Source organism: Porites lutea, chromosome 13 (genome assembly GCF_958299795.1).
Source record: "Porites lutea chromosome 13, jaPorLute2.1, whole genome shotgun sequence".
In the NCBI taxonomy this organism is placed as follows: domain Eukaryota; kingdom Metazoa; phylum Cnidaria; class Anthozoa; order Scleractinia; family Poritidae; genus Porites; species Porites lutea.
Window position 1 is genome coordinate 23,095,535 of NC_133213.1, and position 17,522 is coordinate 23,113,056.

The window sequence follows — 17,522 nt, forward strand, 5'->3', positions numbered from 1 at the left end:
TGCATATATCGATATTAGACATGCCTTTGCTGATAGACTCCTGTTTCTTCCGTCTACAAGTTTGTTACAAAAACAACAACATAAGCTTTATTTGCATGACTATAATTATGTAGTTACAGCATTGCAAAAGCTTTAACGTAAAGTTAAAATTTATAACAATGATAATGCAATGCAATGATTACTACAGTCAATAAGGTGTCACCAGCATGATTTGATAAAAAATCAGTCCATAAATCATTACGTAATGAGACAAATTTCAACAATTGTGAATTTACGGAAAAATTCTCTGAACTGTTTGAACCTCTTCTTTTTGTCTAGCAGTAGTTGTCTCAGTTCTGAATAATTAATGTTATGAGAAATGTTCTTCCCAAGGGATTGCAAGTTTTCTTTTTCTGTTTCGTATTCCTGATCGAACTATGCATTTGTTTTGTCGGGTTTGCATTAATTTTAATTGTGCTGTCTCTCGCTTTACTCCGTCCAGCTTCTTTGCATGTTTGCACCAAAGTTTCATTTAGTAATTCAGACGCAGTATCGATGCTATCATGTTTGACAGTTGCTACTAACCTGCTGGATTGAACTGTTTATATCAATAGTGATATGTCTTCCACTACCGGCCCCGCCGGGAAACACATGCCAGCTACTTTCTCTGCTACTTAAAATATTTTTGACAACCCTGAGCAATATAGCCAGGGAAAATGTGTTTTACGGTATTCCAGAAAAAAAAACGCCTTTCTATGCTGTAAAAACAAGAAGTACAAAAAGTCGAAAAAGTAAGATTTTTCCTAAGAGGATAGTCCATGCTTTTGGTCAAAAACGGGCCATTTTTATCGTTTTTTGGCCTTATAGACCCGGAAAATGTGTTTAACACTATTCTAGAACAAAAAAACGCCTTTCTAGGCTATGAAAACAAGAAGTTGAAAAAGTCAAAAAATTGACATTTTTCCAAAGGAGTTAGTCCAGCGTTTTGGTCCAAAATTGGCCATTTTTTTCATCTTTCTTTTAAGGCAATAAAGGCCAGGAAAATGTCTTTTACGATATTCTAGAACGAAAAAACGCCTTCCTAGGCAATATAAAAAAGTTGAAAAAGTCGAAAAATTGAGATTTTTCCAATGGGGTTAGTCTATGGTTTTGGTTTAAACTTGGCAATTTTTTTATGTTTATTTTTTAGCCAATATATGCCAGTAAAATGTGTTTTACGATATTCTAGCACGAAAAAACACCTTTCTGAGCCATAAAATTAGGAATTTCTTAAAGTCGAAAAATTAAGAATTTTTTAAAACGGTTAGTCCATGGTTTTGTTCCAAAATTGGCCATTTTTCCATTCTTTTCTTTTAGGGAACTAAGAGGCCAGGAAAATGTGTTTTACGATATTCTAGAACGAAAAAGCGCCTTTCTAGGCTATAAAAACAAGAATTTGAAAAAGTCGAAAAATTGACATTTTTCCAAAGGGGTTAGTCCATGGTTTTAGTCCAAAATTGGCCATTTTTCCATCTTTTTTTTAGGCAATATAGGCCAGAAAAAGGTGTTTTACGATAGTCAAGAACAAGAAAACGCTTACTAGCCTATAAAAACAAGAAGTTAAAAATGTCGAAAAATTAAGATTTATCCAAAGGGGTTAGTCCATGGTTTTGGTCCAAAATTGACCATGTTCCATCTTTTTTATAAGGGCAATATGGGCCAGGAAAATGTGTGTTACGATATTCTAGAACGAAAAATACGCCGTTCTAGGCTATGAAAACAAAAAGTTCAAAAAAAAATTGAAAAATTGAGGTCTTTCCAAAGAGTTTAGTCCATAACCCCTTCTTAAAAAATCTTAATTTTTCGACCTTTTGATCTTCTTGTGTTTATGGCTTCGAACGGTGTTTTTCGAAAGGTGTTCTAGAATATCGTAAAACACATTTTCTTGCCTACATTGCCTAAAAAAAGATGGAAAAATCGCTAATTTTGAACCAAAAGCATGGACTAACCCGTTTGGAAAAAATCTCAATTTTTTTTACTTTCTGCACTTGTTGCTTTTATAGCCTTGGAAGGCGTTTTTTCGTTCGAGAATATCGTCAAAAGCATTTTCCTTCCCTATATTGCCTAGAAAAAAGAAGATGGAAAATGGCCAATTTTGGACCAAAACCAGTCCATGGTTTTGATATATTTAATGAGATGCAAAGGAGAATTACTATAAACTAGGCCCTCATGTGCATTATTGTTGGTAAAGCAAAATAAATAAAGAGTGGACCTTGTCTTACCTAACGGCTTTGTGTAAGGCCTTCCTCTGCAGAGTTACTGAGTATAACCTGATCTACGACACCCAAACTGATCACCTTTCTTGTGTATTAAACCGTGGAAATCGACGCTTATTCACCAATCATGCTTCAAGTTATCTTCAGTGACTTTCTTGTTGTACGATCAAACTGATATCTTTTCAGCTTTTCGAGAATTGAAGTCGAGATCAGAGCATCTGTCATGCATTAAGGATACCAGCTTGTCGAGAAATTCACTGTCTCAGCATACACGTCGTTAAAGTGATTTCCTTTCACGTCAATTCACGAGTACGCTCGTGAAGAATCGTATTGTTATCACACGAACAACACAATACAGTTAACTCCTCATGTTTCAAAACCGAAATGTAAAGCATATAAGAAGATTTCGTTCTTTTAAGCCAATACTTTGATCGCTTCTCGTAAACATATCTCCTTGTTGATGATAAAATCGTCCTCTTTATAGCTGGAGGGAAGGTCTTATAAATTAATTATTAAGAGTGCGACAACGGCGTTTAATATTGCACCGTTGAAGACCTTGAAATTCAACTAAGTCCGAGAAAATGGCACCAATCCATTACATGGTACCTCTCGCTACTATTCTTAACTTTCAGTTTATTATGAACGGAATGCCCTTGGGTCATACTCAGGATAACACGCCATCTTCGATAATTATTGCTGGTCATTTCTCTCTAAGTTGGTTGGCTCAGTTTCGCTTACTTAAACTCACTGTAAATCTACGTATACATAGCAACAAATCTTCTATGTCTGAGGACATTCAGTGTAAACAGTGTCCCAATGTTTAAGCGGGGAAGACCACTTGGATTTTGTTAACAAGCCCAATGTACAGAGCCCCTGTGAATCTTGATCGTATGAATCATTCCAGAATATCACTTTATCAGTCCGGCAGAAAAAGACTGACAGGTAGGTGGTGGAAAATACACCCTCATGAACGGGTAAAACTCTCCACCCCTTCCCTCACCGGATTCCATCTTAATTCAGTAATGACCACGAAGAGGAGGCTTTTTTTATGACTATTTTTCTCCCCCGAAGACATTTTTAGCTTATTAGGGAACGTGTGACGAACCCCTGAGAACGTCTGTGTGAAAGGCTTTGTAGTTTTTTATAGCTTCATTTGACAGAATGCGGGTTATTTTAAGCCTTCCAGCTATCTAACCTTAGTGTTTAAAGAGCCAGACTTCACGGAATGCTTAAGCTTCCTCCAAGGCATTTTTTTAAGTACAACCAAACGTAATGCAAACCTGCCCAAAACTCACAGTGGCACATTGAACAACATTTATTCATCCAACAGGCAACATACAGGCTTATGCCAATTTTATCTCCTTGCATCGGCTTTATTGTAATTTCTAATTGCTTCCAAGCGCATTGTCTATTCACTACGACTTCAGCATTTTAATTTAATGTGTTTTTCATTATTTGAATATTGGAATTTCTTGCTTTAACTTCAATAACTTTTTTTGAGACCAAAGCGTCACTCGAAACTCTCCTAAACCGGCATACTGGCGTTATACAAAGCAAAACCGTCCACAGCTAGAACTTGCCGCTTATGAGAATGATTTTTGCAAACAGAGAGGTCGACAGTCACTTCTCTCTTTAAGACGGACACCTCTGGGAGAGTCACTAAGTGTCCATCTTAAAGAGTGTCAAATAAAGAGAGAAAAGAAAGGCAGGGACCAACTCTTGGTGTCGGTTTTACGGAGGTGTCAGTCTTACAGAGGTGTCCGTTAAAAGAGAGTGGACTGTGTAAAGGGCTTTCGTCTAGGGAGCCGTAAGTAGATCTGCCCGATTGCACAAGAGTGCCCGCTAAGAGACTGAACTTCAACTGTATATAGCCAGCAATTTCTATCCGCTTCTATTTGAGGTATACATAGTAGTAGAGTAATTCAAAATAACAAACTGATCTGCTATTACAGGCAATTACTTGATTCCACTTTTTTCTTAGGGTTTTAAATGAAAAACAGCGTTCCATCACTCCTTTAAATAAAAAGCCTAAATTCGTAACGGTAAAGGCTTAACAAAAGGAAAATAACTGGCTTAGCCAAGCCGCTCGTCTCCCCTACGACCTGAATCTCGCCCCATGCAAGGAAATGGGGGACGGAATTCTGGATTCCACACCGTGGATTCCGGATTCCAGGTAGTAGATTCCATTCTTTGTCAGTGGAACTTGGATTCTGGATTCTAATCGTTAAGGGATTCCTGATTCCAAAGCCCAGGACTCCACATTCCACAAGCAAAATTTTCATGGAATATGGATTGCGCAAGCAAGCATTACCTGCATTCCGGAATCCATATACCCTTACAAGGCGCGATGAATCAGCGTTTTTGCAGCGTACGCACAGCGACCTGTACTATGAACTGTACATTGCACCAGCTATGCATAAATTTCGCTTCCTGGTCTTGAGAGTTATTAGATCAAAAAATGCCACCAATAAAAGACGTTAAACACGACAAAAACAAATGGGAACAAGAACCGCGACGCGCGATCAACAGTTTTTCCACAATCACATGATGCACTACTTTCAAAACCTTTCTGAGTAGTCGTCGGTGCCTCTCCAGTCATCTCATCATCTACACCGCTCTGTACTGGTTCGCCATTGCTAAGATCATGTTGATCACGTTGTTTTAGAGGGATATTCTCCATTCCTGGCAGATCCTGCAAATGAAACGGAAAGCTAATTAACAATTATTCCTCGAGCCCGATTGGGCTCTGAGTCAATAGCCAATGAGGCCGAAGGCCGAATGGGCTATTGACTTAGAGGCTATGAGGGCGAGAGGAATAATTGTTTTAGTAAAATCAAACTAGTTGGTCAAAAATATCGAGACAAAACAACTTTAGCTAGTTAAAGCTAGACTTTAATCCTTTTTTTCCGCCAAAAAGCTGGCGCTTTTCGCTACTAGTGGGCTATAACATATAGCCTATTAGTAGCTCAACCAATTCAGAATGCAGCATTGATAATAGACCACTAGTTGGATTTTACTAATTCATTTTAGCCTTATATCCTTTCCATTGATTGGCCACTTATACCAGTACCTGATAAATTTCGAAAATTAGAAAAACAAGATAAATTCAGTTTTGAATGGTGGATATATAAAAAAAGGGCGACAATGAGAATTCTGTGGGTCCTTGAAATTATGCTTCGTGATGCCTGACCCCCTCGATGAGTGTTTCTTCTACTTTCCCTGCCAGTACTACCTCATATCTCATAAATAATGAAGAAAATAAATGTTGTCCAATTTAACGCTCCTAGGCTGACCAATCACAACATACGGATTTATGACCCATTTATGATCGGCTAACACACTAGCAGTAAATTGCCATCATGCAATTGTTGCGGTACCACTATAGTTTTCAAATAACGTTTCTTTTTAAAAAGGTGTATGACATTTAGTTTCGTCATATTTGTTTTTGTTTTTGTTTTTGATTTTGTTTTTTTAGTTTTTTGTGTGTTTTTTTGGTTTTTTGTTTTTGTTTTTGTTTTTTTTCTTTCCTTTTTAAGATGTGTACAGTAGGGTTATATGTGAGCTTGTGCTTAATGATATTCTTATGTCCTTTTTTACATTGTAAAGCGCTTAGAACAGTGATGTATAAGCGCTATATAAATTCCATTATTAGTATTATTATTATTATTATTATTATTAGTATTATTATTATTATTTTCTTTGTTGTGCTGATAAAGTATTAAATGAACATTCAATCTTCTTTGAAGCTGCAAGATTGTCATTTTTAATGTGAGGAAAAATTCTTAAACATGCCTACCTGAAGATTATTTATGGAATCAATTTCCAAACCATTGACCTTTTTTTGATTACTGTTCTTGCGTTGTGGCTTTCTTGGACGCAAAATGTACACTAAGATACATTCCATCAAAACAAGGAATACAAACAGAAACGATCCGATAAGGTACCAGTCAATGGCCTTGGGATAACTTACATGGGGTAGCGACATGTTTACAGAGCCCAACAGAAACATGATAGTTAGTAATGTTGTGATTCCAAGGCCAACTCGGCCACCCATGTCATCTTGGTCTAACCAAAAGATTATCCAACTTATTGTAACCACAAGGATGTCTGGGAAGAAGACTTGGATGACGTAATAACCAATTCGTCTTTTAAAGGTGAAAGTGACGCGAAGAATGCTGAATGTCCCTGCAAATTTCAGGTTAATTGCCCTGTTAATTACTGTCAAACTCAGGAAACCGTGAACACCTGAAAAATTTCAGGAATGTTGATTGCGTCACAATGAAGTTTAGAAAGCCAGAGCAAACCTCAAAACCACTAACGAATTGCCGCCGCTATTTGAGGTTTAGTTTTCCAACGCCATATTGGCTATTTCCCCACGCAAGACAATAACATTCCACAAATATTTCTTATATTCAAGGTTTTGTGAGTTTCACAGTAATTGGTGACATAAATGGCAGCCTAGTAGCTTTGTTAAGGTACATACCTTGTCCAAGAAACCCGCTTCCAGTCTAGATGTCTAAATTCATATTATTTTCAATTAATGATGGGTCAAATAATTTTTTTACGAACGTTTATCTGAGTTTCACGCCCTTGTTTCTGAAGATATGTAGACACGTAATATAACATTTCTGAATTTCTGAAGTCCAAAAACACGCACTTCCAAAACGAAGATATATTTAAGCGCAAAATCATTTTGTAAAAATGAGTTTCATTTGAATGAGAATAAAAAAAATCATTTTCATATTACTACATTCGCACTTAACGTCGCTCTGAAACAGAGGCCCTTGGACAATCCGGAAATGGTGTTTTATTAAATATTCGAAGATACGCTTTTGAGAACGAATAAAACCTGCAACTACTCAAGACTCTTCAAACTGCGGAACGGTGAATGCGTCCCAGCGACAGTCAGGATACAAGAGCCCCGTGCGGTAAATGGATAGGCACCATAAGAAGAATTACTAACCGCTAATGTAAGTCACGTTGTACGAGGTTAGCTGCACCCTCTTCACGTCAAATTGGGCGATGCTTTTCTTTTCAACACTCACAGTATCGCCCTTCCATTTGTAGATCAAGCCTTCAGTGTTGTGGCCATCTAATGAAAAACATGGTTAAGTCTTATAATACTTCTGTCTTATAGGGAGTGGCCTTAATTCATTAGTATTCATCTAAAATTGTTCGCCGTTCCTAATTGGCTCCAATCCCCCCGCTTACTCTTTATAACCAGGTGGCGTTGACCAAACTTGGAAGATGCCAGCAATAAACCATCGATTCGATGGTATATTGACCAAGCGGCCTCGTTTCTAGACACATATCCCATCGATCGTCCTCGTTTACAGGCGCAGCGGCCAAGCTGGTTCTTCTCGCGAGAACTTCTGAAAAAAAATGGCGTTCATGGGTATCCGTGAACATTTCGAGATGCCATTTGCAAAAGCCGAGAACAACTTCACTGGGCTTAGGCAGCCAGCTCTCGTCTAACAAGGAAAAAAAATGAAAAACCTACTAAAATACATAAAGGGTGCTAAAGAATAACGAAAATTTATTCTATAGTGCAAATAGTACTTACAGCTTCCAAATATCAGCATGCATTTTTGAGTGTCCATCGGAAAATTTTCCAGTTTCATGTCACAAGAGGCAACAATCTTGACCCTAAATACAAAGAAAAATGTTTTGGAGGTTAAAGAAATACCTGCCACCATCTGCCCTTGTTTCGCGAAACGGCCAGTTCAAGCCAGGGTAGTAGCTTGGGATTTTGCTCTCATTTCGCAAAGGTCAAACATAATAGTAAACATGTGACAAGATCTCAAAATAGCCGACTGATGTTGACTACAGATGGACTTTCATAAAATTTCAGATCTATGCTAATAGTTTCGAAAGTATTAGCTTGCAATTAAGTTCCCAGAGGCCATACATCGGGAGACTGAGGTGGGGGGGTGGGGAGCGGGGGGCGGAGGGGAGAGAGAGTTAACGAAAAAGGTTAAAGAACTTAAATTCCAACCGCAGTGAGCCCCATGGCTACCGTTGTCTTAGCATTTTTCCATTAACTATATTTGACATGCTTGATATCTGTAAGTTTTGTCTATAACTAAGCATTATGCCAGTCATTTTGCCATGCTCTGTTTTCCTTTTTGTGGCGAAACGAAATTAGACAAAACTGGCTTGACTTGGTACCATTGACATGACGTCAGACATTAAAGAAACTTACCGTCAATAAGCGTTGAAAAGGGCTTTGGTGAAAATCATTTCCAGCCCCTCAGGGGTGATGGGTGTGGTATTCACGCCACAATTTTCGTCGGTGGGGGCTTAAAAATCGCTATTTTCAACCCGGGGTAGAAACTCTGTATTGTTGGGGGGTTGAGGCATTGTTAAGTGACGGCCCTGCAGCCATTGCACCTAGTGCCAGATTAATTTCAGCTACATTTTACAATCCTTCTCTAATCTGGGGCACCACACTTCCCTACACTACCCATACTTGAAACAGAAACTGAAATTCTTCTTATGAATTACTCTGCTCCATCGAATTATATCCCAGTCTAAACAAATTAGAAACCTGACTATTCTTAGTGAAACATGTCTAAATATAAAGGCATGGTATTGCCCTCCGGGTCTATAACTAACCCTTTTGAATAGAAAACCCCTCCATTTGGATATATTTCGACCACGCTTTGTGATTCAGAATCCTTCACTCGCATATTTGATTCTCTTGAATTGCTGACGTAGGTGTCAGGAGTCCACACGTGCTCAATAGTCGAACCTTGCAGACGAATGGTTTTATTGGATTTGCCAGCAAATCGCTTGTCAGTCCAGTAATGGCGAAGGTAGCCAAACACTGTGTACTCCTGTTTAAAACGAGAAATTCAGACGCATTGAGAATTCACGATGCGCAGCAGTCTGCTACGATTACAAAAATTATACTACTACATGAGAAATTTCTGCGATTTGATTGGCTTAGAGCAGTGTGGTATTTCAGCTTAATTTGAAATACCTACATGTGAAAATTACAAACCCTTTGCGGGTAGTAGTAGAAACAAATGATAGCATGATTTGTACGTGTTATTTGGAATAAATACCGCTCGTGATATTTCAAAATTGTCTTAAATTTCACTCGTCTAACGGCTGGTGAAATTACGTTTGACAATTTCGAAATATCACTCGTGGTATTTATACCAAATATCACTACAAATCATGCTATTACCTATACTAATTTACCCTGAAGCTACCACACTTCACACAGGTCAGAGCCCGAATTCATACGTATAGAACAATAGGCCTGTGTTTAAAGAGAGAAAGTTCTTTTTATAAGATAAAGCATATATTTCAAGCTATTAACATCTATTAACCATGGTGAAGTTTATCACCTGAAACTATGAATAAAGAAAAATTGATATTAAAAGTTACCATGTTGGCTTCAGCAATGTTGGCGAATGATTCTACGTACAGATCAAGCTTCAGTAAGACTGGAGCAACTGCAACACAAACGTTTCCAACATTGACTATTGTCTACTGTATCAGTTGATGAATATCTTAATTACAAGTTAACATCAAAGATACAACAAAAACAATGATTTTATCAGTGGCATTAGGGTTACGGGAGATGTGAAAGAATCAAAGAGGAACGTTTTGCTTCGGCATCCCAAATTATGTGCGTATATCTATACCATATATATGCTCACCCCCCTGGATACGGCAAAAATCTCCCGGTCTACGAGTCACCAAATCTCCCAGATAAAATTAAATTTTGATCTTCTCTTTCTTTTAGCCCATCTTCTTAAAAATTAAAAGAATCTCATTTTTTGGCTCGGTTTCTGTACCAATTTTGCAAGTATTTCATCAGTGACAAGAAACTGTTTTGTAAAAACCAGCAAAACATGTAAGACCTCATGTGCTGGGTAACACCCATCATAGGACTGGGTCGATTTGTGTTTATGTTCAGAGGGGGTAGCGGTGGGTATCTTGGCGTAGAGCAAAAAGAAAGAACACATCCAGATTTTAGAACTCCGAAGGTAAGCATCTCTGCTATCCTACCTCCATCATTTGGTCTGACATCTTTATCGTAGTTAGAGAACAGAAGCTCTTGAGTAGTATTCCTTGCTAGACCTCCCGTTGAGCTTTAAGGAAAAAAAATATTGTGTTGCGATATGATAAAATTAATTTGTGGGGCTGTACTTACCAGTACTGTACTATAACCAAACTCTGAAGATTTCGCCAAAAGAGGTGGCCAAAATCGGCGACTGCAAAACCCCTCTTTTTTAATTCATACAATGCTGCAAAACGTTCGCGCATGCTCCTTTCAAGCACTTTAAAATAATAACTAAGCAGTATTACCAACCTTAAACATGTTCAGACGTCTCGTTAATTAATGGCGAACGCTAAAGTTACATCATCTGTGTCATTATAACAAAAATCAGCGTGATATTTGTCTGGAGGACAACGAAGCACATGTTTTGACGTTCTCACAAGCCTTTAATAATGACAAGAGCAAAACCCCAATCATTTTTTTCTGGAGTTTTCGGCTGTCCCTCTCACACCTATAAATACAAATTCTTATCCAAAGCTTTGTGCAGTATATACTTTACTTAACAGATTTGCAACGCCCCTGCTGAACCTACCGAAGAAAAAAAATACATAGTGCCGAGTTCTCTTTGAAAACGCCTCTTGCCGGATTGTGACGTTTGTCTGATATTGTTATCTTTTCAACGAATATAGGATAACTTTTCAACAGCAGCAATTGCAAAATTATTTACAGATTATATCTTATAAAGGCAAAGAACACAATATTTGAAACAATTTCTCTTTTCTTTCCCTTCTTTTCCTTTCAATTTTCTTTCTTTTCTTTCCTTCCTTTCTTTTTTTCTTACTCTTATTCTACAATTTGTGTAAATATTTTCCAGAAATATACGCACTTATTTACAAAAAACCTTGACCTGTCGGCATGAGACATGTAAGACGTAATTGTATTGTGTATTTGATAATTAATTTAAGAGGTTTTCGTGAAAATTAAAAGTCGGCACGGTTTCAGAAATTGTAACATTAACACCCCCTAGAGGTTATTAAACGAATTGACTTTTAACAGTTTTCAAGTCGATTCAGATCAAGCTGTGAGCATGCAAGCCAAGAAAACAGGAACTGAATTGCGCTTATCTACAAGTCACTAGAAAGGTTCGTGACCTCCATTAATTTTATTTTGACTGGAAATATAAATTTTAATGTAATTCACTAATATCCTTATAATCATTGCTCTTAGTGACGGCACTATATAATGATGACTACACGCTAGCTATTTTAAAAGACCAATGATCTTCGGTCAGTTTTAAATACTTAGTGTCTGTTACCACATACAGCGAGAACTACAAAGCAAAACAAAAAGGAAATAGGGCCATGAATATTAAATATAAATTTTTCCTTATCCTGTAGTCTTAAAGAGAACTTAAGCTGTTTAGAATTATTCACGAAACCATTTTTCTCAATTCTATGATTTTTTTCTCTCATTCTTTACGCCAGCAATACAAAAAAAGACCTGAGAAATTGATAATTGACAGTATGATTACAAGTACTAAAAGAATATTTTGAATTTTCATTAAATAGAGAATAGAAGACAACCAGTTCTATATTAAAAATGATGTATTAGTTAAGGGCATGCAACATAAATAAGGCTATTTTTCGTCAATCTGCAGAGCATTTTCGTCAAAGGGAAGAGTAAAAATTGGAACACGGTTTTTTAACAACCGAATCATTCGACAATTCTTGAAGTCAGATCGACAGCTTATGGTTTAAAATTTTCAGAAAATTAAAGCAATTGAAGCATTCACAATAACTTACCCACAACAAATACAAACAAGAAGCACAGTTCCAACCAACGATGACTTCTTTGGTAAATTCTCACAGTATTTTGAGCCCAGCATCACGTAAACCAAAGGAGTCTTCAGTCCTTGCCCTTAAAGATCATTAGTTGGTGTCAAAACAGAGGCAGCCCTTTAAAGCTATCCTCAATCAGTTCCTATCGATAGAACTATTTATCAACAGTTTCTGTGTGGCCGTTAGAGCTTCCGTAGCCTCGGTTAGCAATTACTCAATTTGAAAAACGTACACTGAACTTCCTTCAGCTGCTATACCATGGACTTTGACCCTCTAGTCTCTTCTAAGCATCGTTCTATGTTTCAAATTTAATTTCAATTGGTACAATTTAATATGTGAAACTTACAATAATAGATGGATATATCATCCAATATTTTATAGCCGTAAGTTATATTATCGTTTTCATTTCCAAGATTACGCGACCCTTTTAGGTCGAACATTATTACAATTAACCTTTAATGAATACGACTTCAACAAGGCAACAGAATTATGTTTGTCTGTGTTTATACTGACCTGACTGGAAATAACTATTTTTTTGGCTCATCAATATTATTCTGCTCTCATATATCCGTCAATGAGGTACTTCTCAATGAAGGCCTCCCGCTAAGATTATAGGTACCCAACGTACCTTATCACCATACGCGTGCTAACGTCAATTGAGGGCCATTTTTTTTTTCTTTCGTCACACTGGCATTCGCCTTCCGGCATATTTTCAATCATAATTGGCGGTCTTTATTTCTCCTAAATGTTATTATCATTTTCTTTTTGTTTTCTAGTGGGGGGGGGGGGGGGGGGGGGGGGGGAGTCATATCAAACTCATTGCGACATGGCACATCAGGTGGCCTCAACTTCCGGTAAAATAGAGCTGAAAACACGCTATTTTCTGCAGAATATTGCCTTTCCTTCTCAAAGTAGGAGATCTATCACAAATGCACCACCGGTATTGAACTAACTGCTATCTTAGCTACCATTGGTGAAAAACTCGGGTTATTTTGTTAAGATTTCGATGGGGCATTTTTGTATTTTTTTTCCGTCGGTTTGGATGTAAATTTACAAAAGCGTGACCGGTCTTGAAAGCAGCGGGGCGATAAAAACTGGACTGGCTTGACAGAGCATGCTCGGAATAATAAATGCACTGCCAAATTTGATATGTAATTTGTTGGGATTCGTGCAGATTTCGGTGGGGCAAAATGACTTCGAAGGTTCATCTTGCTCTCTTTCTTCTCTTCGCTTGTACCGTGACGGTTTCTGCAGTTGAAAATAATTTTCAAGGCGAAAATGGTGAGAAATTCAGCCAGCAGAACGGTCCTTCGTATACTTACGAGATTAACAAGTAAGTATTTTGAAGTGATGATGAATATTTTTATAGGAGCTTAATTATATTTTCAAACAGTTCGATTTCTATATTTTCGGATATTTAATAATTCCTCGTTTCTTCTATTTATTCCCGCAGCTTTTTAATTTATACCATTTCAAAGGCCGAAGAAGAGACTAGAGAATCTGCTCTTACACACATAATTGAGAAGATATTGAAGGAATCAGGCAACGATACAATTGCCCGTGAATGTTGCCTCTATCCTCCAGCGAACCTTCCTCGGGGAAAAACAGTTTTTCCAAGCGAACGAAGGGAAAGTAATTCCTTTTATTATCGTAATCACGCCACTCATCGTATTCGTGACTGAATCCCACGAAACGAGTTTTTAGCTGTTTTCCCGTCGTATCCACTCAACAACCTCAGCAACATACAAATCCCTGTCAGTTTTGCATTTTTGCTCCACTTTCTCCATCTTTTGTTCGCAGAGCTGAAAGAGACCGTGACGGTGTCATTTGTAGAGGAGATCCTCCCCAAGATTCAGGTTAGAGGAATATTTCGTATACGAGGTATCCGAAGAAATGTTTTACCCAAATTTATAGAGATCTGTATTGAGACGCCATGCTGGTTCCTATCCGGATGGATTAATAGTTAGGTAGTTTGGATTTTTGTGACGTCATGTGAAAACCAACAACTGTTTTGGTTATATCCCATATTATTTTCAATGAACAGGTCATGTGATTTTGAGCTGCAAAGAGCCTTCTGCTGCTTTTTAGTTATCCATATTTCTTTTTATTTTCAGGATGCATCCCTAATTTATGTTCATGATTTTTCTCACAATTGCCTTAAGATTGCCTCTTACAACTTAATTATAGGCGGAGTTGTCAAGTAAACGTTTTAACGCCTCTTACTTTAATTTTTTTAAACATAACTTGTTCTCCTTTGATATTTTTGCGATATATGGAATAAATTACCGTTATAAAACAAAATCTGCGCTTGTGTATTCTTGGTTTGCAACCACGTAACAAGGCGGCCATTTTGGGAGTCAATACAATAGAATTTCTTCTCGAAGAATTTACATGAATATAGAGTTCAGTTCCCAGAGGAGAGAAATGTTTTTGTTTCTTGACCACCAACATCGCCTCCGTGATGTCACGTGCAAACCAGCAATTGTTTTGTTTGGTAGTCTCGTTTTAATCTATAGCGATTTTTTGTCTATAAATACGATAGTAACTGTGTAACGATAAAATGAAATTTAATTGTAAACATCTTTTGCAGAAGATTTTACAAGAATGAAATGTAAATTTATTTGATATAATTATACGTATATTGTTCAAGCGTCTTTTGTTTGAGTTCCTGGCCCGGGAGACTGGGCAATACTGTCCCCACCTTATCGACCATAAATTGAAACTACCTTTATAATGATGATTTTTTGAGGGAAACGAATTCCGGTGCCATGTAGTGTAGTTTGTCCTTTTTTGTTGTTGCTGCTTTGTTACTCTTGCAGATAATCGAAAACAATGTCATAAAGACTTATATTCTTGGGGAATCGTAGTTTTATCAGCAATAAAACACAAACAGGGGTGCTAAACATTGTGAGCTTTCGCATTTTTATATAAACTTGACGTTTCGTATGCTAGTCAACATACATTTTTAAAAGTGATCTGTAACGGTCACTTTAGATCCCTTTTGAAAATGTACTGATGTTTACTAGTATACGAAACGTCAAGTTTATATAAAAATGCGAAAACAAAATCATTATTTAATCATAATTTAACAATTATTGAATGAGACGGAGAATGATATGAAGAAATGCCAATCGAGGACGATCGAGGACCATGTATGTGCGAAAACTTTGCAGTTTCTACGGGATCGTTAACTCAAATAGCGGTACCAATAAAACGCGTTAAACAAAACAAAGGCAAATGGAAACAAGAACCGGGAAGTGCGATCAATAGTCTTTCCACAGTCACATGATTTGCATCGTTCTAAACTCTTCTTATCACGTGCCAGTGACTCCTTTATATCCCTTTGCACTGCCTCACCATTACTCAAATAAGAACTCTTTCGTTGTTGTACAGCCATGTTTTCCATTACTGACAACTCCTGCAAATATGAATTATTTAACAATTAATGAATGAGGCTGAGTATCTTATGAAGAATTATGGAGATCGAGGAGGGTGTCATCCGTCGACGCCATAGGCCGAGGCGGATAACACCCTCCGAAATCTCCATAATTCTTCATATGATACGAAAGCCGAATTCAAAGATTGTTTTATTATTCATTCAAAATAATTCCTAATTTGAAAACAAAACTTACCTTCATCGATGTTAAGTTCACCTTCGATAGTGCACGTTTAGGGTTGTTCAGCTCCGCAAATATTCTCCAAATCGAAGATGTCGCCCTTCGAGTTGTGTTCTTGCTGTTCTTGCCATGTTTTTTTGCTATAATTTCACCTAGTTCTTACTCTTGAAACGAGTGAAATGTCCGCCATTTTTTGTTTTCACAGCCAAAACCACTCAACCTCTTAACGGTGCCTTAACCTGCAAGAACGCTGCATTTTTTACGTGATTTCCTCGTTAAACACAAAATTCTTCCAAATTTGGTCATCAGTAACTGGTTATGGTGAATTATGCCTGTGCTTTTAACCAAGCAGAATCGGGGAAATATTTTGAATGAATAATAAATAGTTGTATGTATAAAAATGTTATGTTATGTACTTTCAATTCACTGGATCTCATTTTCGGACATTTTCATATTCAAATGCCGATGAAACTAATGTTGGAACCACAGTTTAAGCTGCAGGGCCATCGACGATCGGTATACCATCATTTGAACTTGCATTGGAGTCTACCAGACAACCTCACGTTTTTGCTTTTTACCTTCGATTAACTACTTACTCCACAAATTCCTTATAACTTGGGTTAAAACTCCCTCTGTTGAGATACCATAAAATGACTATAACAGCTACATTTGATGCTGCATTTGATAGAATTGTGGCGGTACCCTTATGCTTTAGGAAATTTGGGGGTACAATACGTTCTTTAAAATAATAGTATTTTGAAATTAGAGGATCTGTATTTTAAATTAGTAACGCCTGACTGAATAGACGTCCCAACTAAGATTAAGATTGATCAAAGTTAAATTTAGCAACAGTTCTTAAACCCTACCTGAACATTACTTATGATGTCCATTTCCAACTCCATTACTTTTTTGTGGTTATTGTTTTTGGGATCTCGATTTCTTGGACGCAAAATGTAAACTAAGATGCACTCCATCACAACGAGAAAGACAAACAGAAAAGACCCGATAAGGTACCAGTCAATGGCCTTGGGATAACTAACACGGGGTAGCGACATGTTTACAGAGCCCAACAGAAACATAATAGTCAGTATGGTTGTGATACCCAGACCAACTCGACCACCCATGTCATCTTGGTCTAACCAAAAGACTATCCAACTTATTGCAACCACAAGGATGTCTGGGAAGAAGACTTGGATGACGTAATAACCAATTCGCCGTTTGAAGTTGAAACGTATGATGAGCGTGCTATATGACCCTGTGGATTTCATGTACACTTGATAAGCTTTGCTATTTCACATTTGTTGTTAAACAATTGAAGTCACATTAATATCGAATCACACGTACTAAGGGGTGTTTGCAGGGGTACGCCATTCACAAAAGAGGTACTACTTCTACAGACACTCGCTATTTTGGAACAAGGTAAGTGTCTCCGTTAGAAGGAGTAAAGGGAATGCACTCAATAAAATGTGAAATGACCCCCCCCCCCCCTCCCCCCCCCCCCCTCCAGATGGATAAAGACAACTAGGAAAATAAATATCAAGTGTAATAGCTATCACTAACCACTGATATAAGTCGTATTTGTTGAGTTCAGTTCCACCTTGTTCATGTCAAATTGAGCAATGCTTTTCTTTTCAACAATCGCCGTGTCAGTCTTCCATTTGTAATTCAAGCCGTTCGTGTTAAGACTATCTACAGAAAAACATGATTTCATCTCATTAGCGATCTTGAAGGAATCCTGAGTTTATCTAGATAAAGAAACGATTTTACTCCCTGCAAAAAACTTAAGTCATCACACATTCTTAAATGATCAGGGAGGCTT

The 17,522-nt window shown here is 37.5% G+C and overlaps 2 protein-coding genes across 2 annotated transcripts in view; both read right to left on the reverse strand.

The window, feature by feature from the left end:
* Nucleotides 1-3,538: 3,538 nt before the first annotated feature.
* LOC140923086 (gamma-aminobutyric acid receptor subunit rho-2-like) lies at nt 3,539-10,367 on the reverse strand. The gene is made up of 7 exons (XM_073373151.1): nt 10,257-10,367; nt 9,630-9,697; nt 8,850-9,070; nt 7,798-7,880; nt 7,198-7,326; nt 6,031-6,419; nt 3,539-4,926 (listed from the first exon to the last, which is right to left on the reverse strand). Exons 2-7 carry the CDS (start codon nt 9,630-9,632, stop codon nt 4,681-4,683), a joined length of 1,071 nt encoding a protein of 356 aa, XP_073229252.1. The 5' UTR covers nt 9,633-9,697; nt 10,257-10,367; the 3' UTR covers nt 3,539-4,680.
* A 4,737-nt stretch (nt 10,368-15,104) lies between these two features.
* The window catches only part of LOC140923676 (gamma-aminobutyric acid receptor subunit beta-3-like), a 6,699-nt gene continuing 4,281 nt past the window's right edge, over nt 15,105-17,522 (reverse strand). The window contains exons 6-8 of the mRNA XM_073373750.1: nt 17,264-17,392; nt 16,570-16,958; nt 15,105-15,504 (exon numbers count right to left, since the gene is read on the reverse strand). Of these exons, the coding sequence (XP_073229851.1) occupies nt 15,274-15,504; nt 16,570-16,958; nt 17,264-17,392 (749 nt within the window). The 3' untranslated portion in view covers nt 15,105-15,273. The remainder of the gene's footprint in view (nt 15,505-16,569; nt 16,959-17,263; nt 17,393-17,522) is intronic.

What these genes read in the sequence shown, in the direction of transcription:
- LOC140923086 (XM_073373151.1), bottom strand. An exon ending in GGGGTTTTCTATTCAAAAGG is followed by an intron (nt 7,881 to 8,849) that starts GTTAGTTATAGA and finishes CTTTGTATTTAG; the next exon opens with GGTCAAGATTGTTGCCTCTT. An exon ending in CATGCTGATATTTGGAAGCT is followed by an intron (nt 7,327 to 7,797) that starts GTAAGTACTATT and finishes GTTTTTCATTAG; the next exon opens with ATGGCCACAACACTGAAGGC.